The sequence below is a fragment of the Garra rufa genome, chromosome 17 (genome assembly GCF_049309525.1).
Source record: "Garra rufa chromosome 17, GarRuf1.0, whole genome shotgun sequence".
NCBI classification, from domain to species: Eukaryota; Metazoa; Chordata; class Actinopteri; order Cypriniformes; family Cyprinidae; genus Garra; species Garra rufa.
Window position 1 is genome coordinate 39,329,859 of NC_133377.1, and position 25,092 is coordinate 39,354,950.

A 25,092-nucleotide genomic window follows, 5' to 3' on the forward strand; every position below is an offset into this window, starting at 1 on the left:
TTCTCTATAATGACCTCTAGGGGTCGCCATTGACTCACTTTTAATGCGCTCTGCATACTTTTGAAGTATTTTTATTTTTACATTTATTTTATTTATACTGCTACTTCGCTATTGCACCTGTACTTTCTTAATTTGTATCTTTTAATGTGTTTCTGTTTGCATGTCTGCATTAAATTACATTTCCGTGCTTGCTTTCTGAAATCGTTTTCATCGTCCTGATGCACTGCCAAACTATAAGAAGTTACAATCATGAAAACAAAAGTCATTTTATATCAGAAAGTGAAGTTTGCACGAGTGAACAATCCTGAAGATTTGCGTACTTACAGCTAACACTTCCCTCACTTGTTAGGTAACAATTTTAGTAGCCATCTACCATGCATTTGAGACACAAGGCCAAACATGCTGCGTATAGGCAGCTCAATTAGTGTGCTAAAAAATGCAGCAGCTAGGTTTTGTGACACAGCCACTGGTTTGTCTTTGACTTTGAGTGCCAAGTGCTTGAAAACAACAAAAGCAGGCAGCTAAACAAAGCTTAACCAGCTGTTGGTAATTTGCCTTCTTTATGTGCCGCTACCTGCTGTGAAATGGCGCGCTGCGCGGGCGGGCCGCGCGCACTGTGATTTCCCGCGCGCGTTGCGCCGGTACCGTATCATTTCGCTGTCATCCGCGCGCCCGTTTGCTGAGCGCATAAGTGAAGGTTTGCGGAATAAAGCCGTATTGATGGGGGACGTCTCCGGATGCAGGTGTTTGTGCTGACAAACCAGAAAAAAAGCGCTTCACTAGCTACTAATTGAGCAGAAAACATGGGGGGAAAAGAATGAGACGTGCATTATCTGTGGGCGAAGAGACGCGCATCCAAGCAGAGCAATCACGCGTCAAATACAACAATAGCCCTCACGATTAGATCAGGCTTATTATCTTCCAGTGACTTCATAAGTTACTTAAATCGTTTACAACAGAAAACATGCTTCTGCACGCTCTTGCTCTCTTCTGTAGACATTATTAAAGGGTCATTCCTGGTATCCAGTAACATTTTGACTTAATAATTTTTATTTTTAACCAAAATAGTGATATGTTTAGCTATAAGGAATACATAATGGTCAAGCTCAGGGACTCAAAAAATTATCATAATGGGTAATTGTTGGATATTAGTATTTTTTTGCTATTGAAATAACAACAAAACTATTATTGATGAATATAACATGTCTAGATTATTAAGAACTGTTACTTTTTCGTGCCCGTTTTTACCAAAAGGATGGTCAAAACATACATACAGGTGCATCTCAATAAATTAGAATGTTGTGGAAAACGTCATTTATTTCAGTCATTCAACTCAAATTGTGAAACTCATGTATTAAATGTAATGCAGACAAGCTGAAGTAGTTTAAGTCTTTTGCTTTTTTTAATTGTGATGATTTGGCTCACATTAATCAAAAACCCACCGAAATCTCCACAAATTAGAATATGGTGACATGCCAATCATCTAATCAACTCAAAACACCTGCAAAGGTTTCCTGAGCCTTCAAAATGGTCTCTCGGTTTGGTTCACTAGGCTACACAATCATGGGGAAGACTGCGTATCTGGCAGGGTCCTTTACAAGGAGGGTAAGCCACAATTATTCATTGCTTAAGAAGCTGGCTGATCACAGAGTGCTGCATCCAAGCATGTTAACAGAAAGTTGAGTGTAAGGAAAATTTTGGAAGAAAAATATGCCAATCGAGAAAACCGCCGCCTTGAGAGGCTTGTCAAGCAAATTCAATTCAAGAATTTGGGTGACCCTCACGAGGAATGGACTGAGGCTGGGGTCAAGGCATCAAGAGCCTCCAAACACTGACGTTGTCGTATTCCTCTTGTTAAGGCACTCCTGAACCACAGACAATGTCAGAGGCGTCTTACCTGGGCTAAAGAGAAGAAGAAATTAACTGTTGCCCAGTGGTCCAAAGTCCTCTTTCAGATAAGAAAAAGTTTTGTATTTCTTTTGGAAAGCAAGGTCCTAGAGTCTGGAGGAAGGGTGGAGAAGCTCATAGTCCAAGTTGCTTAAAGTCCAGAGTTAAAGGAACACTCCACTTTTTTTGGAAATAGGCTCATTCTCCAACTCCCCCCGAGTTAATAAGTTGAGTTTTACCGTTTTGAAATCCATTCAGCCGTTCTCCTGTTCTGGCGATATCACTTTTAGCATAGCTTAGCATAAATCATTGAATCCTATGAGACCAATAGCATCACGTTCAAAAATGACCAACGAGTTTCGATATTTGTCCTATTTAAAACTTGACTCTTCTGTAGTTATATCGTGTACTAAGACCGGTGGAAATGCAAAGCTGTGATTTTCTAGGCTGATAAGATTAGGAACTACACTCCCATTCCGGCGTAATAGTCAATGAAGTTTGCTGCCGTAATAAGGCCGAAGCAGGAGCAGTAATACCACGCAGCACATGTGCAAATGCTAAACTAGCTGGGAACTCATTTCTGATAATACTCCGCCTGCTTCGGCCATATTACGGCAGCAAACTTCCTTGACTATTACGCCGGAATGGGAGTGTAGTTCCTAATCTTATCAGCCTAGAAACTCGCAGCTTTGCATTTCCACCGGTCTTAATACACGATATAACTACAGAAGAGTCAAGTTTTAAATACAACAAATATGGAGAGTCTTTGGTCATTTTTGAACGCGATGCTATTGGTCTAATAGGATTCAATGATCTATGCTAAGCTATGCAAAAAGTGATATCGCCAGAACAGGAGAACGGCTGAATGGATTTCAAAACGGTAAAAATCAACTTATTAACTCGGGGGGAGTTGGAGAATGAGCCTATTTCCAAAAAAAGTGGAGTGTTCCTTTAAGTTTCCAGTCTGTGATGATTTGGGGTGCAGTGTCATCTGCTGGTGTTGGTCCACTGTGTTTTTTGAAAACCAAAGTCACTGCACCAGTTTACCAAGAAATTTTAGAGCACTTCATGCTTCCTTCTGCTGACCAGCTTTCTAAAGATGCTGATTTGATTTTCCAGCAGGATTTGGCAGCTGCCCACACTGACAAAAGCACCAAAAGTTGGTTAAATGACCATGGTGTTGGTGTGCTTGACTGGCCAGCAAACTCACCAGACCTGAACCCCAGAGAGAATCTATAGGGTATTGTCAAGAGGGAAATGAGAAACAAGAGACTAAAAACTGCAGATGAGCTGAAGACCACTGTCAAAGAAACCTGGGCTTCCATACCACCTCAGCAGAGCCACAGACTGATCACCTCCATGCCACACCGAAATGAGGCAGTAATTAAAGCAAAAGGAGCCCCTACCAAGTATTGAGTACATGGACAGTAAAAGCAGATACTTTCCAGAAGGCCAACAATTCACTAAAAATGTTTATTTTTCATTTTTTATTGGTCTTATGAAGTATTCTAGTTTGTTGAGAGTGAATTGGTGGATTTGTTTAATGTGAGCCAAATCATCACAATTAAAAGAACCAAAGACTTAAACTACTTAAGTAACTACTTAAGTCTGTGTCCATTAAATTTATTTAATACACAAGTTTCACAATTCAAGTTGAATACTGAAATAAATTAACTTTTCCACAACATTCTAATTTATTGAGATGCACCTGTATATGCTGTTAATGCTCCTCCCCTCACAAAATATAGACAAAATATGCAATTCATGTTGATCAACTAAATAAACAAACAACATTATATGGACAGTGGTGCCCTTGTTTACAGGCACTTATTATGCACAGAAACTTAATATTTACAAATTTCTATTCTTCTTTTTTTTTCTTTCCATCTTCTGCTTACAGTTTGTGACATAAAGCTATGTATTATCTTTTACTACAGTGGGGAAAATAATTATTTGATCCCTCGATGATTTTGTATGTTTGCCCACTGACATGGAAATTATCAGGTCTATAATTTTACTAGTAGGTTTATTTGAACAATGAAAGACTGAATAACAACAAAAAACACATTTCAAAAAAGTTATAAAATTGGTTTGCATTTTAATAAGTGAAATAAATATTTGACCCCTTCACAAAACATGACTTAGTGCTTGGTTTCTTGTAGTTGGTCACCAGGTTTGCACACATCTCAGGCGAGATTTTGTCCCACTCCTCTTTGCAGATCTAAGTCATTAAGGTTTCGAGGCTGACGTTTGGCAACTCGAACCTTCAGCCCCCACCACAGATTTTCTATGGGATTGACGTCTGGACACTGGCCAGACCACTCCAAGGCCTTAATGCGCTTCTTCTTGAGCCTTTGTTGCCTTGGCTGTGTGTTTTGGATCATAAATCAGGTTTCAATGAGGGCAGGAGGTTCTTACCCAAGATTTGACAGTACATGGCCCCGTCCATCGTCCCTTTGATGCGGTGCGGTTGTCCAGTCCCCTTAGCAGAAAAACACCCCCAAAGCATGTTTCCACCTCCATGTTTGACATTGGGGATGGTGTTCTTGGGGTCATAGGCAGCATTCCTCCTCCTCCAAACACGGCGAGTTGAGTTGATGCCAAAGAGCTTGATTATGGTCTCATCTGACCTCAACACTTTCACCCAGTTCTCCTCTGAATCATGGAGATGTTCACTGGCAAATTGGTACATGGGCTTTCTTGGGTATGGGACCTTGCGGGTGCTGCAGAATTGGCAGGATCACCGCGTAGTGTGTTACCAATTGTTTTCTTGGTGACTATGGTCCCAGCTGCCTTGAGATCATTGACAAGATCCTTCCGTGTAGTTCTGGGCAGATTCCTCACTGTTTTCATGATCATTGAAACTCCACGAGGTGAGATCTTGCATGGAGCCCCAGACCGAGGGAGACTGACAGTTATTTTGTTTCTTCCATTTGCGAATAATCACACTAACTCTTGTTACCTTCTCACCAAGCTGCTTGGTGATGGTCTTGTAGCCCATTTAAGCCTTGTGTAGGTCTACAATCTTGTCCCTGACATCCTTGGGCAGCTCTTTGGTCCTGGCCATGGTGGAGAGTTTGGAATCTGGTTGATTGATTGCTTCTGTGGACAGGTGTCTTTTAAAGTTAACAAGCTGAGATTAGGAGCACTCCCTTAAGAAAGTGCTCCTAATCTCAGCTCTTTACCTGTATAAAAAACACCTAGGAGCCAGAGATCTTGCTGATTGACAGGGGATCAAATACTTATTTCACTTATTAAAATGCAAATCAATTTGCAATATACAATAAATACTATTTATTCTATTTGAATTTCCACCCTGTTAGTTTCACATTCCACCCTGTTAGGTTTATAGCCCTAACAGGTTGGAATCTAACTGGGTGGAAAATTTTGAGCTGTATGTCAGATATGTTTTTACTTTTTTTTTTTGACCGGACAGCCTAACATAGGGGGGAATACATTTAATTTGTGGGTGAACTGTCCCTTTAAAAACAATGTTTGAGCATCACAAACACTCATCAGTCTGTACTATTCCATTTTTTATTCTATCAGTTGCCAACTTAAGGGATAGTTCAACCAAAAATTAAAATTCTGTCCAGGGTTGCCAGGTTTTCACAACAAAACCCGCCCAATTGCTACTCAAAACTAGCCCAGTCACACTTTGAGGGGGCTCCCCCGTAAAAATTGCATTCTGGGGGTTAAAATACACATTTCTTTTGGCAGGTTTCCCCGGGTAGTTTGCATTCCAGGTGCTAAATTTAATGATATTAGGGTTGCTTCAACCTGCAGACTTGGCAACACTGATTCTGTCATTTACTCACCCTCAAGATGATCAAAACCTGTAAGAGTTTTGTTCTTCTGTTGAACACAAAAGGAGATATTTGGAACAGTGTTAGTAACCAAGAAGTTACTGGGCCCTGTTGACTTCCATAGTATTTTTTCCATACTATTGAAGTCAGCGGGAACCGTGAAGAGGATCAGCATCATTCTTTAAAATATCTTCTTTTGTATTCAACAGAAGAAAGAAACTCCTACAGGTTTTGAAATAAAATGAGGATGAATGCATTTTAATTTTGGGGTGAACCGTCCCTGCAGGGGCGCCGCTCGCAATTTTGGGCCCTATGACAAAATATGAGGTTGGGCCCCCCCTAACACACAAAAGCAGATCTCTGGGGGCCCCTAAAAGGCGTGGGCCCTTAGAATTGTCCTAACGGCGCCCCTACGTCCCTGTAAACACAATGTTTGAGCGACATAAACACTTATCAGTGTGTACTATTTCATTCGCTTCAACCTGCGGCAACAGCTTAATTACGCTAAATTTAGTAAAAATTGAGTAAATTTTGTAAAAATTGCATTCTGGGGGTTAAAATGCACATTTCTTTTGGCAGGTTTCCCCGGGTAGTTTGCATTCCAGGTGCTAAATTTAATGATATTAGGGTTGCTTCAACCTGCAGACTTGGCAACACTGATTCTGTAATCATTTACTCACCCTCAAGTTGTTCAAAACCTGTATGAGTTTCTTTCTTTAGCATAAAAGAAGATATTTTGAAAAATGTTAGTAACCAAACAGTTGCTGGTCCCCATTGACTTCCATAGTTTTTTTTTTCCATACTATGGAAGTCAATGGCAACCGTAAAGTGGGTCAGCAACATTCTTCAAAATATCTTCTTTTGTGTTCAACAGAAGAACGAAACTCCTACAGGTTTTGAAATAAAATGAGGGTGGATACATTTTAATTTTTGGGTGAACTGTCCCTTTAAACAAAATGTTCGGGCGTCATAAACACTAAGCAGTGTGTACTATGCCATGTTTTATAATAAAATATTCTATCAAACTATTTTTTGGCTCTGTGGAGAGATGTTATAGTTGTTATGCTGACTGATATAATCAAAAAGCCTCTGAAAGTCTAACTGCGTTTATAAATGAAATAAACACTAACTTTATTCATTGCCTGAACACGCTTTGATTGTATGAGGCGGCATTTCCCGCGAAATTGCAAAGCGAGCACTCTGGACTGTTCCATTCAGACCGCAGGCGCGATCGAGGGGGGGCGCGTTCGAGCAAACTCACATTAAAGTTAATAACGGAGACTTATTTATCTTGTATTGATCATTAAATGTTTATGTTTAAACTATATAATACGCACTAAGCCAATAACAACGAAGTCAAAGTAAAATAATGACATCTTTAGTTATGAACTCAGAACACACTCACCCCTCGGTTTCCTCACATGCTCCTGTCCTCGTGTTGTTTTTTAAACCTTTCATTCATTAAAGAGTTTTAATCACACACTGATAAGCACGAAAAATCACTTTAAATCTTAAAATGATCAAAACCCGCAGAGCAACCTTGAAGGTAAGAGCGATCCGGAGTGTTTTTCATTGATAAATGTGCTTCAGATCTTAGAAACAGCGATGGTAGAGAGAGTTGTGTGACTGCATGCACACACATAACCTAAAGTTACATGCAGAAACTTAGCAGCGATGATCCTCGCTTTGAAACGTGTGTGAATGCATATTTAATGAGACACAGAAACTAATCATCAGCAAAGTGAATTAGTAAAGTCTGCATTGTTTGGTAAAACTTGTTAAAATGCGTTTTTTCTAGATATTCAAAACTTTGTTTTGAAGTTATGGATATGTTTTGATGTCTGCACCAAGTTAATAATAGTTAAATGACATATTAATAATGTTTTTTTAATGCAATGCATATTATTATTAATGTTACTAATAATAATTATAATGCATTGGTTATTCTTATTTATTATTATTATTATTTAAATATAAATATTTTTTATTATTCAATGTTTGCTGTAATAAACCTCTTGCTTTTGTCAGGCAAAGCAGCTGGAGGTGACAGATCTGTCAAAGGACAGCAGAGACAGCATCCGATTAAAGGGATCCTGGAAACCTGTTAGTATCAAAGACTATACAATACTACTACTAATAATATATAATAAAAAAATAAATAGAATATATATATATAATGCCTTAAAGGGATTTTGGTATCATTGACATTGGCAGAAATTAATGTTAATTATTATAAATGATTTGATAATATTTGGAACTGATTTGTGGGAGAACATTTCCTTTTATGTGTGCATAAACAAAAAAATACTAAAGTTTTAAAACCACAAAGTGTGCTGCTGTATGTTAAAACCATTTCATTTTAAACTGTAGTAGTTTTTGTTACTATTTTAGATTAGATTTTTTTTAAAATATATATATATATATATATATATATTCTGTTTTCTCTTTAATTTTAGGGTGTTTTTAAGTTTTCATTTTAGTTATGTTTTAGTAACGAAGTCATTAGTTTTTTTTTTTTTTTTTATTCATTTATTTTTATTTCTTTAAACAAATTAAAACCACAGAGTGTTATTTCAAATGTATTACTTTTATTATATATTATTATATTGGTTGCTTTTTACATTTACTGAGGTTTTTGGCTATTTTAATTTATAATTGATTTTATTTTAATTTTAACTTATTATATTGTTTACTTAGGTTTTCGGCTTCAACTTAAAGTCATAAGCAAAAAAAGAAAGTGTGTATGTATGTGTGTTTGTGTGTGTAATGTGTATATATATACACTATATTATATAATTTTTTTAGAATTTGTTCTAAACTAAAACCACACAAAAAAATTACTTAATTATATAAGCATTGTTTAGCTAATGTTTATTTCATTTAAATTAGAATTTATTTTATTTAAATTAACATTTTATATTTTTAATGTCTATATAGTATTTAGTTATTAGTTTTAGTACTTCAACTTTCTATATAAATTATTATACAATTCTTACATATTTTTAAAATTTATGTTCTAAACTAAAACCACACACAAAAAAAGTTATTATATGTAAAATTATATGAATTATTTTTTTTACAAAAATTTAGAACTTCGTTTATTTCAGTTAACATTTAAATATTTTATTAGTTTATTATATACTTTGTTTTATATACTTTGTTTTATATGAATTTATGTTCTAAACTAAAACCACACAAAAAAATTACTTGAAATAAACATTAGCTAAACAATGCTTATATAATTTAGTTTAAATTAGAATTTATTTGATTTAAATTAACATTAAAATATATTCAGTTTTTTTTATGTCTATATAGTATTTAGTTATTAGTTTATTTTAGTACTTCAACTTTCTATATAAATTATTATACAATTATTATATATTTTTAGAATTTGTTTTAAACTAAAACCACACAAAAGTTACTAAATATAAAATTGTATGTAATTATTTTTTACAAAAATTTAGAACTTATTTTATTTCAATTAACATTAAAACATTTTATTTGTTTTTTTATATACTTTATATGCAGTTTTTTCTATATACATTTTTATACCATTATAATATTTTTTAGAATTTATGTTCTAAACTAAAACCACACAAAAAATTTCTTGAAATAAACATTAGCTAAAAAGTGCTTATATAATTGTTTAAATTAGAATTTATTTTATTTAAATTAACATTAAAATATATTATTTCAGTTTTTTAATGTCTATATAGTATTTAGTTATAACTTATTAGTTTATTTTAGTACTTCAACTTTCTATATAAATTATTATACAATTATTATATATTTTTAGAATTTGTTTTAAACTAAAACCACACAAAAGTTACTAAATATAAAATTGTATGTAATTATTTTTTACAAAAATTTAGAACTTATTTTATTTCAATTAACATTAAAACATTTTATTTGTTTTTTTTATATACTTTATATGCAGTTTTTTCTATATACATTTTTATACCATTATAATATTTTTTAGAATTTATGTTCTAAACTAAAACCACACAAAAAATTTCTTGAAATAAACATTAGCTAAAAAGTGCTTATATAATTGTTTAAATTAGAATTTATTTTATTTAAATTAACATTAAAATATATTATTCAGTTTTTTTAATGTCTATATAGTATTTAGTTAATTTTAGTACTTCAACTTTCTATATAAATTATTATACAATTATTATATATTTTAGAATTTATGTTCTAAACTAAAACCACACAAAAAAAGTTACTATATGTAAAATTATATGTAATTATTTTTTTAAAAAATTTAGAACTTATTTTATTTCAATTAACATTAAAATATATATATATATTTTTTTTATATACTTTATATGCAGTTTTTATACCATTATAATATTTTTTAGAATTTGTTCTAAACTAAAACAACAACAAAATTCTTGAAATAAACGTTAACTAAGTGCTTATATAATTGTTTAAATTAGAATTTATTTTATTTAAATTAACATTAAAATATATTATTCAGTTTTTTAATGTCTATATAGTATTTAGTTAGTTTATTTTAGCACTTCAACTTTCTATATAAATTATTATATATTTTTAGAATTTATATTCTAAACTAAAACCACACAAAAAATTACTTGAAATAAACATTAGCTAAACAATGCTTATATAATTGTTTAAATTAGAATTGTTTTTTAATTAACATTAAAATATATTATTTCTGTTTTTTTTGTGATTTTATATTTTTAATGTCTATATAGTATTTAGTTATTAGTTTATTTTAGTACTTCAACTTTCTATATAAATTATTATACAATTATGTATTTTTAGAATTTATGTTCTAAACTAAAACCACACACAAAAATTCTTGAAATAAACGTTAGCTAAAAAGTGCTTATATAATTGTTTAAATTAGAATAGATTTTTTTAATTAACATTAAAATATATTATTTCTGTTTTTTGTGATTTTATATTTTTAATGTATATGTAGTATTTAGTTATTAGTTTTAGTACTTCAACTTTCTATATAAATTATACAATTATTACATATTTTTAGAATTTATGTTCTAAACTAAAACCACACACAAAAAAAGTTGATATGTATAAAATGTCATTATTTTTGGCAAAAATGTTGAACTTATTTTATTTAAATTTACATTAAAATATCTTGTTTCAGTTTTTTTGTGATTCTTATTTTTTTTAATGTCTATATAGTATTTAGTTAATTTTAGTACTTCAACTTTCTATATAAATTATTATATATTTTTTAGAATTTAAGTTCTAAACTAAAACCACACACAAAAAGTTACATATATCTAATTATGTTTTACAAAAATTTAGAACTTATTTTTATGTATTTCAATTAACATTAAAATATTTGATTTCCGTTTTTGAGTGTGTGTGATTTTTAGTTGATAATGATAACCCTGATCTATCGAGGTCTGACCCTGATTTTCTCTGTTGTAGTTCTCCATGATTTTATTGAACAACTGATCTAGAGAATTGATTTTTTTTTTTCTTGCTGTCCCTGGATAGCTTCAGCTGACAGCCTGTATTTCTCTGACGTGTCTCTGTCAGTCTCCAGATCTCCTCCATCTGCCTTGAGGAAACCACAGACCATCATGTGTTCAAAAGACGTGCTTCACTTCTTACAAGCAATGTTTTAACTAAAGCTGCCATGTCTCCTCCGTTTGAGAAAGAACTGTTTCATTAGCGTTTCTGAGTTCGTATTAGAAATACAAATATGCTGGAGAAAACCCAAGCGCGTGGCAGGTCTCCTTGGTGCTGCTGATCTCTTCTGATTTGGCAGGAGCTGCAAAACAGCGCTATTAATAATTGAGATGGTTTTCGCACAATCCAGGAATAATAATGCGTTCTGTCACTTTCTCTGTCAGGATGTTTGCTTCAGGTCCAAAAACATCAGAGATGAGCTGGCGCAGGCCTTCATGGACACCGAGAGCGAGGGCGAGTTCGAGGGTTTTACGGTGGAGGAGTGCGACTGGAGAAAACCCATGGTGAATATGACTAAAAAAACAACTTTTCAATTTTAGGCAAATTATTTTTTTAAATCATATATATATAATTAAAATCAAATGTCATCTGCAGAGTGGAGCGTCTGATGAAGACAGCGACGACAACGGCTTTTATTCTGACGGAGAGGAACCGGCGTCTAAAAAGAGGCGCAGCTCTGCATTGTGCGTCGCGTTCAAGTTTCCCAGCAAAAGAGGCCCCGCCCCTAAACGGAACACGGCCAAAAAAGGCAACAAGGAAGCTCCGCCTCCAGCCCCGCCCCCAAGCGTGAAGCCTGCTGGAGGAAACAGGAAGCGGCGTGAACCAGAACAATCGAAAGAGCCTACTTTATATGAGCGTATGCGAGCAGAGAGCCAATCGAAACCTTCTGATAAAGTGACCAATGTGGAGAGTCTACTGACCGATGAAGAGATGCAGATACTGAGCAAACGGGCCAAAAACATCGAAGAAAATAAAGCTATGGTATTGTTTTCATCTATTTTGGTTTAAAATAATATTATGTTATGCTTTTTTTTTATGTAGTTAATTTTTTAAAATATATATTTCACATATTGTAATCTTATATTTTACTTAATTATGTTTTTAAAATTTTATAATAGTTTAGAAATGGCATTTATAAATATTAATATTAATAATAATAAAACATAAACGATTTATAAATACTCTTTTAAAACATTATGTACAATTTATACAAAAACTGCAGTTTTGAATTATATTTTTTATTTGTAAAAAAAAAAAAATTTGATCACAATTGTATTAATGTTATATTCTTTTTTTTTTCAAAACAATTAAAAAATGTTATTTCACTTTTTAAAATTTATTTTGAAATTAAATTAGTTTTTAAATATTTAGAATTTTTAAAATAAAATTCAAAACTGCAGTTTTTGTATATATTTGTACATAATGTTTTAAAAAAATATTTGTATACATTTATACTATTGCACTTTTTAAAATTAAGTTTAAATTATTATAAATTAATACAATTAACCGTATTTATTGTATTTATGGATTATTTTTAAAACGCTACTACTACTAATAATAATATTAATAAAATTGTTTCAAGTTTTTTATATTTTTAAAAATGAAATATAATCCAAAACAACACTTTTTGTATAAATTGTACGTACATGTATTTTTTTTTTTAAATTAAATAAATTGTTTTAATATAGTATTTATACTATTTGTATATTTATTCTATTGTGATTATGAAAATTAAATACATTTAATACAATTTAAAATTGTAATTCAAGTGTTTGTATATATTTGAATTGTTATATAATAATTTTAACTTTTTAAAATTTGTTTTAAAATATTTATATATATTTAAATATAATCCAAAACAGCTGTTTTTGTATAAATTGAAATTCATTCATTTTGTTTTAAAATAATACTTACTATGCTTATATTTATACTATAATGTTATTTAAAACAGCATTTTCCACATATTTGTAACTAATAATTATAAAATTTGTACCTTTTCATTGTTTTTTTATATTTTTGTCAAATAAAATATAATTCAAAACAGCATTTTGGTTATAAAAATGTTTAGAAAATTTAAATTCAAAGCCACATTTATTGTATTCATTTAATACTACTACTACTACTACTACTACTAATAATGTTTTTTTTTTTTATATTTATATATTTAAAAAAAAAAATTAATCCAAAACAGCAGTTTTTGTATAAATACTACATGTTTTTTAATGTAATTAATTTTGTTTTTTTTAAATAAACTGTATACTATTTTTATATTTATACTGTTATAAGGTTTTTTTATGAAAATGGAATTCAAAACAGCATTTTATATTTTTTTTTTTTACCATTTTATCAATTTATTTTTTAAAATGGTAACATTTAATATTATAAGATTAAGTAGAATATGAATTCATATCAGTATTGGCATGTATTTTGCAACAATTATTAATTTCAGTATAGTATTGATGTGTGTGTGTGTGTGTGTGTGTATATATATATATATATATATATATATATATATATATATATATATAAATTTTATTTTTTTTAAATAATATCTTGGATGTTTACATTAACTTTAAAAACAAATCTTTTCTTGCAGCTTGCAAAACTTTTCGCTGACTTGAGTTCTTTGCCTGAGCTTCCGTCTAAGACGACACCTACGGTAAGATCCCACAATCCCCTGCACCAAACACCTACACAGAACACACCAGAAAATGCTGTTTTCTCTTCATATCTAACCAGTATAATTACATAATGAATCTTCTCTTTTTAATGGTGTTTTATCTGTTCCCTAAATAGAAGAAAAAGAAGCAATCCACCCCGAAACGGCGCTTTTCAGAGGTTCAGGTCGAGAGACGAAACCCGGGCCGCAAAGCGAGACCCCCAGAGCATTTTGGGATCGAAGTGGAGGAAAAACCAGCTCCTCAGAGGAGAGAGAGCGGACAGTTCGACATTAAACGCCTGATGGAGGCAAGAGACACACAAATCTTTCAAAAAAGTCATCCAAACTTACTGTAGAAAACCAAAAACATCATATTATAATGGCACCAAAAACATTTTTTTCTATAAAAATATTATGTATTAATTTAATTCAATAAAAATATTTAATAAAATAATAAAAATATATTTATATTTTTTAATACAAATATAAAGTTAAAGATAAATTGAAATTGTTTTTGTTTTGTATTTGTATTTTTGGTGCATTATTATTATTTCCTGAATTGAAACAAATAAATTAAAATATTACAAAATATAACAAAATTACTGTTTCAACTAAATTAAATTAAAATAAATGAATAAATAAATAAACAAACAGGCTGTTACAACTAATAAATGAAATAAAATGTAAATATTACATTAACAACTTAAACTAAAATAAAAAGAAGTTAAAATACAAACATTTGTATTTTGGTGCAATGTCTTTTCCTGAATTGGAAAAAAGAAAGCTAGTAAAACAAACAAATAAATAATAATAATAATAAATAAGCTAACAACTAAATCTAAAATTACTTTCAACTAATAAATTGAAATAGTCATTTAAACAAAAATGACAATAAAACTATTTCAACTAATACATAAAATTAAAAAAAATATATATATATAGTAAACTAGTAGTAAACTAAAATGAAATAAGTTGAAGTACTAAAATATTATTTTTAATACTATTAATAGTATTTTTATCATTTCCTGACTAAAAAATGAAATTAAAATAAATAGTTAAATAATTTGTGCATTTTAATTTCATTTATTAGTTGAAATTGTTTTTCTATTGTAAATAATATTTGTTTAAATGATGAAATGCTATTTTTTTATTTAGTTTTGCTTATTTTCTTTTTTTCCCTCCAATTTAGGAAAAACGCACCAGAAATACTAATTTTAGTACTTCAGCTTATTTATAATTTTCATTTAAAGTTTTTTTTATTCAAGTTTTTCATCTAAAATGTTTAGTTGATTTTTTTCATTTATTAGTTGAAATAGTTTTTGTTTTTTAAATGTCTCTTCGTCTTTTTTATTTGTTTATTAGTTGAAATAGTAATTCGTATTTTTTTTCCCATCTAAGATTTCAACTAATAAACAAAAAAGATAAACAGACATAAAAAAAAAAAAAAAAACATAAACTGTTTCAACTAATAAATGAAATAAGTCATATTTTAATAAAATAAGTAATATTTTTGGTGCGTTATTTTCTAATAAAAAAAAGTAATAAAATATAAAAAAACTAATAAGAAAATAGAAAAAATTAGAAACAAACAAACGCATTAAAAAGCTAAAGACATTTAAAAAACAAATGTTTCACCTAATAAATTAAATAAAATCAAATGTAAATATTAGAAGAAAAATGTATACTAAAACGAAGATTAGAAATAAGAAATAAGTACTATTTAAGGTGCATTAATATTTCCTGACTCTGAACTAAACACAATCTGAACACAACAGTTTTTCTTAATTAACTGATGTGACATTGGTTTGGTTGTTCTGCAGGTTAATGAGAGTCTGGGAGATGTTCGACCCAAACAGAGAAAACGTCGCTCGCGTGACTCCATACGAATGCCGGAGGACATCACTGAAGAAGAGCTGGAGAACGTCGCCGACCGCGCTAAAGACAAAATCCTTGATAAGGAGAACGTGAGTGTTCAGTGGCTGTTGTGTTGTGGTTTTGTGATGTATAATAACGTAATAATAATAATACGTACTAATGATCTCAGGGCAGCACGTGTCACCAGTGCCGTCAGAAAACCCTGGACACCAAGACTGAGTGCAGGGGCCTGTACTGCGGCGGGGTCAAAGGGCAGTTCTGCGGACCCTGCTTACGCAACCGCTACGGAGAAGACGTCCGCACCGCGCTGCTGGACCCCGTAAGACACCGCTAGCAACTCAAAATACTCTTCATTAAAAATAAAATACAAATATGTGACCCTGGAGCACTAAACCAGTCTTAAGTCGCTGGGGTATATTTGTAGCAATAGCCAAAAATACATTGTATGGGTCAAAATTATTGATTTTTCTTTTATGCCAAAAATCATTAGGAAATTAAGTAAAGATCATGTTCCATGAAGATTTTTTTGTAAAATTCGTACTGTAAATATATCAAAATGTAATTTTTGATTAGTAATTTGCATTGTTAAGAACCTAATTTGGACAACTTTAAAGGTGATTTTCTCAGTATTTTGATTTTTTTGCACCCTCAGATTTCTGATTTCAAATAGATGTATCTCGGCCAAATATTGTCCAATCCTAACAAACCATACATCAATAGAAAGCTTATTTATTGAGCTTTCGTATGATGTATACATCTCAGTTTTGTCAAATTTAACCTTATGACTGGTTTTGTGGTCCAGGGCCACATATTAGATGAAAAACTTAAAGGATAACTGTTGCAAAAATGCAACCTGGGCTGGTTTTTTTTACTGTAAACGAGACAAACTTATATCTAAAAGCATAATTACGACAAACGAGCCGTTTTTGAGATTGACCGTGATTTAGTTTTGTGGTCAAATGGCCGGTGGATGGGAGTACTAGGGGCATAACTTTGAGCGCATCAAAATCGATATTTTTACAACACTAAGAAGGCTCGACACACCATGACACTTTGCTGGAAGTATAGCCTGGGTCTCTACACATGAACTCCAGCATTGGGAACATTGTTTGTGTACACAGAGTTTACTAAAAAGAAAGGTTTTGAACAACTCACTTTCACTGTTTGGGTTTCCGCTCGCGGCCGTCTTGCCAGTCAAGAAGTGTCGATCTCCGAATGCGAATGAATGGACTCCCTAGGATGAAATATTAGGCTTATATGAGGCTCTTTTTACAACTAGACGGTTAATATTGTTTTTCACTTGCGACAAAACAACGAATTAGCCGTGCATTTATATGGAAATATGCTTTAGGAGCTATCATCCTCGCATTCGGAGATGGACACTTCTTGACTGGCAAGACGGCCGCGAGCGGAAACTCAAACAGTGAAAGTGAGTTGTTCAAAAACCTTTCTTTTTAGTAAACTCTGTGTACACAAACAATGTTCTCAATGCTGGAGTTCATGTGTAGAGACCCAGGAGATACTTCCAGCTAAGTTTCATGGTGTGTCGAGTTCTCCCATTCACAGGCCATTGACCACAAAACTAAATCACGGTCAATCTCAAAAACGGCTCGTTTGTCGTAATTACGCTTTTAGATATAAGTTTGTCTCGTTTACAGTAAAAAAAAACAGCCCAGGTTGCATTTTGGCAATAGTTATCCTTTAAGTGAAAAATAGAAATGTTATTTTGGCAACTGACTGAAATTAATTACATTTAGGCTATAAATAAATTTAAACCTTAATAGAAAAAAAATATAACCAAAAACTAAACAATTAATAAATTAAATAAAAATAATTTAAAACAAACTAAAGCTTAAATGAAAAATAAATAAATAGAAAAATAAAAAAACAATTTACTTATTAACTAAAATAAATATTTTATAAAACAAATACATAGAAATAACTATAATTATATGAAATAAAGCTAAACGATATTAAAAAAAATAAATCTTTTTTTTAAAAAGCTGAAATAAAAATACAAGTAAAAAAACTAAAATAAAAATAAATTAAAGCTAAAAACAAACAAATATATAAAAGAAAATCTAAAAATAACCATTCACTAATTAAAAAAAGCTAAAAATCTTTTTTAAAAATCTGAAATAAAAATAAAGCTAAACAATAAAAAAAACTGAAAAAAATAAAAGGTAAAAAAATAGTTTTTTTTAAAAGCTGAATTTTTTTTATAAAAATAAAATCTAAACTCTAATTCACTAATATTCACTAATTAACTGAAATGAAGCTAAATGGATATTTAACAAAACAAATAAATAAAACTATTTAAGGTAATAAATGAAAAACATTAGATGAAAAACTTAACTGCAACTGAAATAAAAATAAAGCTAAATAATCTAAAAAAAAAAAACCCTGAAAAAATAACAACAAATATATAAATGAAAAAAATCTAAAAATAACTCTTCACTAATTAACTGAAATAGAAGTAAGTGGATATTTAACAAAACAAATATAACTATTTCAGCTAATAAATGAAATAAAACGGATGAACTTAACTGGAACTGTAATAAAAATAAATTAAAGCAAAAACATCTTTTAAAAAAATCTGAAATAAAAATAAATAAATTAAACCTTAAATAAAATAAATATTAGATGGAAACACGAAAAATAAAATAAGTTAAACCTAAAAAATCTAACTGGTGACAATTAGAAATAATGCCAACTAACTGTAATAAGATACACTAAGTAAATTAAATCTTATTAAAACTGAAAACAAACAAATAAATCTTAAAATAACTATTTTCACTAGTTAAATGAATTAAATCTAAATGGACATTTAATAAATATAAAAATACCTTTCAGCGAATAAATGCAATAAAACAAATTAGATTAAACGTGTAGAAATTCTTAAAACTGAAAAAAATAAAGCTGAAACTATTATTATTATTATTTAACTATTAATTAAGTGAAATAAAGCTAAATAGATATTTAACGAAACAAAAATAACTTTCAGCTAATAAATAAAACAAAATAAATATTAGCTGGAAAAAACTTAACTGGAACTGAAAGTGGAAGTATTAAAATTACTAAAACTGAAATAAAATAAATTAAACAAATTATGAAAATTAGAATTGTTGCCAACTAACTACAATAAAATACACTGAATTATGATTCAAAGTTAATTAAAGCTTATGAATAAATAAAAAAAAATCTACAAATAACTATTTTCACTAATTAACTGAAAAAAAACAAAACAAAACTTTCAGCGAATAAATGAAATAAAACATAAACATTAGATGGAAAAACGTGTAAAACTTCTTAAAACTGAAATAAAAATAAATTAAAGCTAAAACATCTTTAGAATAAAATGAAAAAATATAAATTAAAGCTAAAAATTCTAAAGAAAAAACTAGAAAAAAATTAGAATGGTTGCTAACTGAAATAAAATACACTGAATTATTACAAAGTAAATTAAAGCTTATTAAAAATACAAGCAAATAATGATAAAAAACTGTTATTATTATTTTCATTAATTAACTGAAATAAAGCTAAATAGATATATAACAAAACAAAAATAACTTTCAGCTAATAAATTAAAACAAATATTAGATGAAAAAACTTAAAAATAACAATTTTCACTAATTAACTGAAATAAAGCTAAATAGATATTTAACAAAACATTAAGACATTAAAAATGTAATTTTTAAAAAATGAAATAAAAGAAATATCAGATGAAAAACGTGTAAAAATAAAATTGAAGCTAAAACATCTTTATAAAATAAAATAAAAAAAAAGTTAAAAATTATCCAAAATAAATTACACTGAATTAAGTAAATTAAACCTCATTAAAAATGCAAGCAAATAATAAAAAATTCTTATTATTTAATTTTTTCACTAATTAACTGAAATAAAGCTAAATAGATATTTAACAAAACAAAAATAACTTAGCTAATAAATAAAAACAATTATTAGATGGAAAAACTTAAATAAAAATAAATTTAAAGCTAAAAAATCAACAACAAAACAAAAAAACTGAAAATGTAATATTATTGTTATTATTATTTTTATATTTTGAAAATTAGAATTGTTACCAACTAACTAAACTAAAATACACTGAATTATTATTTAGAGTAAATTAAAGCTTGTGAATAAATAAATCTAAAAATTATCTGAAATAAAACAAATAAATAAAAATATCTCATTAGCAAAATAATAATAAATTTATATTTTTACTAATTAACTGAAATAAAGCTAAATATTTAACAAAACATTAAAAACATAAAAGAATATGAAATAAAAGAATATGAAATAAAAGAAATATCAGATGAAAAACGTGTAAAAATAAAAATAAAGCTAAAACATCGGTAACAATAAGGTTCATTAGTTAAACATTAGTTAATGTATTAACTAACATGAACTAACCATGAGCAGTACATTTGTTACTGTATTTACTAATCTTTATTAACGTTAGTTAACAAATACAGTTGTTCATTGTTCATGTTAGTTCACGCTGCATTAACTAATGTTAACAAAATTTTAATAATGTATTAGTAAATGTTGAAATTAACATTAACAAAGGTTAATAAATGCTGTATAAGTGCAGTTCATTATTAGTTCATGTTAACTAATGTGGTTAACTAATGTTAACTAATGAACCTTATTGTAAAGTGTTACCAAAACATCTTTAGAAAAAAATTAAATAAAAATAAAGCTAAAAATTAACCAAAATAAATTACACTGAGTAAATTAAAGTAAATTAAACCTCATTAAAAATACAAGCAAATAATAAAAAACTATTATTATTATGATTTTCACTAATTAACTGAAATAAAGCTAAATAGATATATAACAAAACAAAAAATAACTTGGCTAATAAATTAAAACAAATATTAGATGGAAAAAAACGACTAAATTATAAATAATATTAAAATGACTAAAACTGAAATAAAAATAAACATAAGAATGAAAACAAAATCTACAAATGAAAGTTAATTCAAAATACTAATAAATGCAATAATAATGAAGAACCTAAACTGAAATGAAAGAACTGAAGAAGTCATGAGAAATGGGATGTTGAAGGGGTGTTTTGTAAGCATTGGTTGTGTGTTTGTTGTGTTCCTGCAGTCGTGGGAGTGTCCCATCTGTCGAGGAGTGTGTAACTGCAGTCTGTGCCGCAAGCGGGACGGACGCTGTGCGACGGGAGCTCTCACCAGACTCGCCAAATTCTACGGACACGACAACGTCCGCGACTATCTGGAAAGGTCAATTCATATTCAACACCCAGACATTTGAACAGATTTCAACAACTTTTGCATGTTCATGCTTTTCCCAGTGCTTTATTTTCACACTAATTTTGCACTTAAGTACATTATGGAGGTGCACTTATTTTTCCATCTGGGTTCTGATGACTTGACATGCCCATAAACATTTTTTTACATTTATTTTTTTAATATTTATTTTAGTTGTATTTCTTGACACATTTATTTATTTATTTTATTTTTTTCTGATTAAGTTTTCCATGAACTCACAAACAGTTCCTCATAAAAAGCCCAGTTTGGGAAACCCTGGTTTATCACTTCATGTTGGAGATTTTTGTATAAAATCTCTTATTCATCATAATAAATTATCTTAAATAAAAATAAAGCGGAAAAAAAGGTGAACATTAAAATAAAATACATTAGAATTATTACAAAGTAAATTAAAGAGATTAAAAAGGAAAACAAATAAATAAATCTAAACTCTTATTCGTCATACAATTTTTTTTTTTTTTTCTTAATCGATAAAATCAATTGCCACCCTACCTTGTTTTTTTGTTTGTTTAAATATATATTTCATTACATATTTTATTATTTTTAACGGATTCACAAACTGTTTGTATGCACAACAATATTTTCTAAAATAAATCCGCCATGAGATTGTTTAATTTAAATATTTTAAAAACAGTTTAGTATTTATACATTTAGATGTTTTTACTTTTTTTTTTTTAAATATAATTAATTAGCTTTTCATCAACTCACAAACCAGCCCCATAATGAATATTTATTTACACATTTATTAGATAATCTATATTTTCCTGATGCAATTATTAGCTATTCATTATCTCTTAAATAAATAAAAAGATATTTTTTATTTAATCTAATTATTAAATAAGTTATGGTAACTAATTATTTGTTTAAATTAACCCAACAAACCACCTTTATTTTTTTTAATTGTAGATATTTTTAATTTAACACTTTATTTATTTTTATATATAAAACAAATTATTATATCTATCAATTATTAGCTTTATCAACTCACAAACCACCCTCATAATAAATATTTTATACCTTTTTTTTTTAAAGGATATTTCTAAACGTAAGTTTATGCATTTATTAGCCGTTCTCATTTCTCTTATTTTTAAAAAACTATTTTTGATGTAATTAATAATTAGCTTTTAATCAAATCTCAAACCACCTGTAGTTCCTCAAGTTTGTTAAACTCTGGTTTATGTTTTCATATAAAGCCTCTTATTACTGTATTTCACCATGCAGTCAATTCCTGATTAACAAAACCAAATGCTGCCCAACATTAGTTTAGTTTTTCTTCACTGATTCTGAGATGCATCACATTACAGCAGTCAGGTGTGAAAGTGGTTTCAGTCTGAACATCTTGACATGCTGCTTTAATGATTAGCTAATACACTGTATTTTGCTGGTCTCTGATCTGACCTGTAAGTGTGGCTCCATTTCTCCAGAAAGCAGCCGCTGCTCTTGAGTCTGCAGGGTTTTAATGCTGCTCTCTTCTGTTGTGTGTTTCAGTCTGCAGAAGGATGTGAAGTGAAGACCGTTATCCGTGTGACACAGACGCACCTGATGGGAATCACGCTGATCATCACTGATCCTGACACTTTTAACATTTGAGCAGGAAAACCCTGAGAGTTTAAGGCAGTGTTTGGCACTCATATGCAAACCAGTCGTTTCTTTTACGCTTCATGATATTATACTGTTTTTACTGTTTTTGTTTTAATGAATCTGACTGTTCTCCTGCTAATTAAAGGCAGAGATATCATGAGATCTGTAACAGATGTTTCTGATTACGGAGCCTTTTCTCTCATTTGCACAAATTGTGTTTTTCTCTCTGAAAATCTTTTTTATTGGAAGCTAGTTTAAATAAAGGTCCTTTTATTTCACATTTTACATGCTGCAGTTTTTTTTTTTATTAAATGCATGATATCTTGGCATAAAAAAACGGTCCTTTATGTCTCAGGTGAACATAAACTGGCTCTATCAATATTTCCATTCCAAAGAAAACATCCAACACAAACCAGTTTACTGCTAACTAGCAAAGCACTCCATTAATATTTACTCCATAACTACGAGATACAGCTCAAAATACATGTTAGATGGAAACATTGTGCATTATGATCAAGTTTGTAGATTAATTCACTATATTTGAAATATTTATATATTTTTGTTAACCTCGCAACACATCCCTTACTTTTTTAGACATTTCTTTCTTGATTCACCTAATAAATGGAATTGTACTGCCTTTATGGTTTGACGTTTTTTACCATTTAACTAAATGATTCGCGAACACGCGCTGAAGCTCCGATCCAAATCAAATGATTCGTGAACAAGCCCCGAATCTCCGATCCAAATCAACTGATTCGCGAACACGCGCTGAAGCTCAGATCCAAATCAACTGATTCGCGAACAAGCCCTGAATCTCCGATCCAAATCAACTGATTCGCGAACACGTGCTGAAGCTCAGATCCAAATCAACTGATTCGCGGACACGCGCTGAAGCTCAGATCCAAATCAAATGATTCGCGAACACGCGCTGAAGCTCCGATCCAAATCAAATGATTCGCGAACAAGCCCTGAATCTCCGATCCAAATCAACTGATTCGCGAACACGCACTGAAGCTCAGATCCAAATTAACTGATTCGCGAACACGCGCTGAACCTCAGATCCAAATCAACTGATTCGCGAACACGCGCTGAAGCTCAGATCCAAATCAACTGATTCGCGAACAAGCCCTGAATCTCCGATCCAAATCAACTGATTCGCGAACACGCGCTGAAGCTCAGATCCAAATCAAATGATTCGCGAACAAGCCCTGAATCTCCGATCCAAATCAACTGATTCGCGAACACGCACTGAAGCTCAGATCCAAATCAACTGATTCGCGAACACGCGCTGAAGCTCAGATCCAAATCAACTGATTCGCGAACACACGCTGAAGCTCAGATCCAAATCAACTGATTCGCGAACAAGCCCTGAATCTCCGATCCAAATCAACTGATTCGCGAACACGCGCTGAAGCTCAGATCCAAATCAACTGATTCGCGAACACGCGCTGAAGCTCCGATCCAAATCAATCCAAATCAACTGATTCGCGAACACACGCTGAAGCTCCGATCCAAATCAAATGATTCGCGAACAAGCCCTGAATCTCCGATCCAAATCAACTGATTCGCGAACACGCACTGAAGCTCAGATCCAAATCAACTGATTCGCGAACACGCGCTGAAGCTCCGATCCAAATCAATCCAAATCAACTGATTCGCGAACACACGCTGAAGCTCAGATCCAAATCAAATGATTCGCGAACAAGCCCTGAATCTCCGATCCAAATCAACTGATTCGCGAACACGCACTGAAGCTCAGATCCAAATCAACTGATTCGCGAACACGCGCTGAAGCTCAGATCCAAATCAACTGATTCGCGAACACACGCTGAAGCTCAGATCCAAATCAACTGATTCGCGAACACGCGCTGAAGCTCAGATCCAAATCAACTGATTCGCGAACACGCGCTGAAGCTCAGATCCAAATCAACTGATTCGCGAACACGCGCTGAAGCTCAGATCCAAATCAACTGATTCGCGAACACACGCTGAAGCTCAGATCCAAATCAACTGATTCGCGAACAAGCCCTGAATCTCCGATCCAAATCAACTGATTCGCGAACACGCGCTGAAGCTCAGATCCAAATCAACTGATTCGCGAACACGCGCTGAAGCTCCGATCCAAATCAATCCAAATCAACTGATTCGCGAACACACGCTGAAGCTCCGATCCAAATCAAATGATTCGCGAACAAGCCCTGAATCTCCGATCCAAATCAACTGATTCGCGAACACGCGCTGAAGCTCAGATCCAAATCAACTGATTCGCGAACACGCGCTGAAGCTCAGATCCAAATCAACTGATTCGCGAACACGCGCTGAAGCTCAGATCCAAATCAACTGATTCGCGAACACACGCTGAAGCTCCGATCCAAATCAAATGATTCGCGAACACGCGCTGAAGCTCAGATCCAAATCAACTGATTTGCGAACACGCGCTGAAGCTCCGATCCAAATCAAATGATTCGCGAACACGCGCTGAAGCTCCGATCCAAATCAACTGATTCGCAAA

At 31.0% G+C, this 25,092-nt stretch overlaps 1 protein-coding gene across 1 annotated transcript; it reads left to right on the top strand.

Moving 5' to 3' along the window:
- The first annotated feature begins 7,133 nt into the window (after window positions 1-7,133).
- LOC141290142 (cell division cycle-associated 7-like protein) lies at window positions 7,134-22,858 on the top strand. Its single transcript, XM_073822347.1, has 10 exons — window positions 7,134-7,239; window positions 7,722-7,796; window positions 11,549-11,668; window positions 11,760-12,146; window positions 13,762-13,824; window positions 13,962-14,132; window positions 15,645-15,788; window positions 15,869-16,018; window positions 20,815-20,951; window positions 22,488-22,858. Exons 1-10 carry the CDS (start codon window positions 7,210-7,212, stop codon window positions 22,507-22,509), a joined length of 1,299 nt encoding a protein of 432 aa, XP_073678448.1. The 5' UTR covers window positions 7,134-7,209; the 3' UTR covers window positions 22,510-22,858.
- The last annotated feature ends 2,234 nt before the right edge of the window (window positions 22,859-25,092 follow it).

Coding starts and splice junctions, on each gene's coding strand:
- LOC141290142 (XM_073822347.1), top strand. CDS start 7,210: ATGATCAAAACCCGCAGAGCAACCTTGAAG. Junction 7,240..7,721: donor CCCGCAGAGCAACCTTGAAG/GTAAGAGCGATC, acceptor TGCTTTTGTCAG/GCAAAGCAGCTGGAGGTGAC. Junction 7,797..11,548: donor TAAAGGGATCCTGGAAACCT/GTTAGTATCAAA, acceptor TTTCTCTGTCAG/GATGTTTGCTTCAGGTCCAA.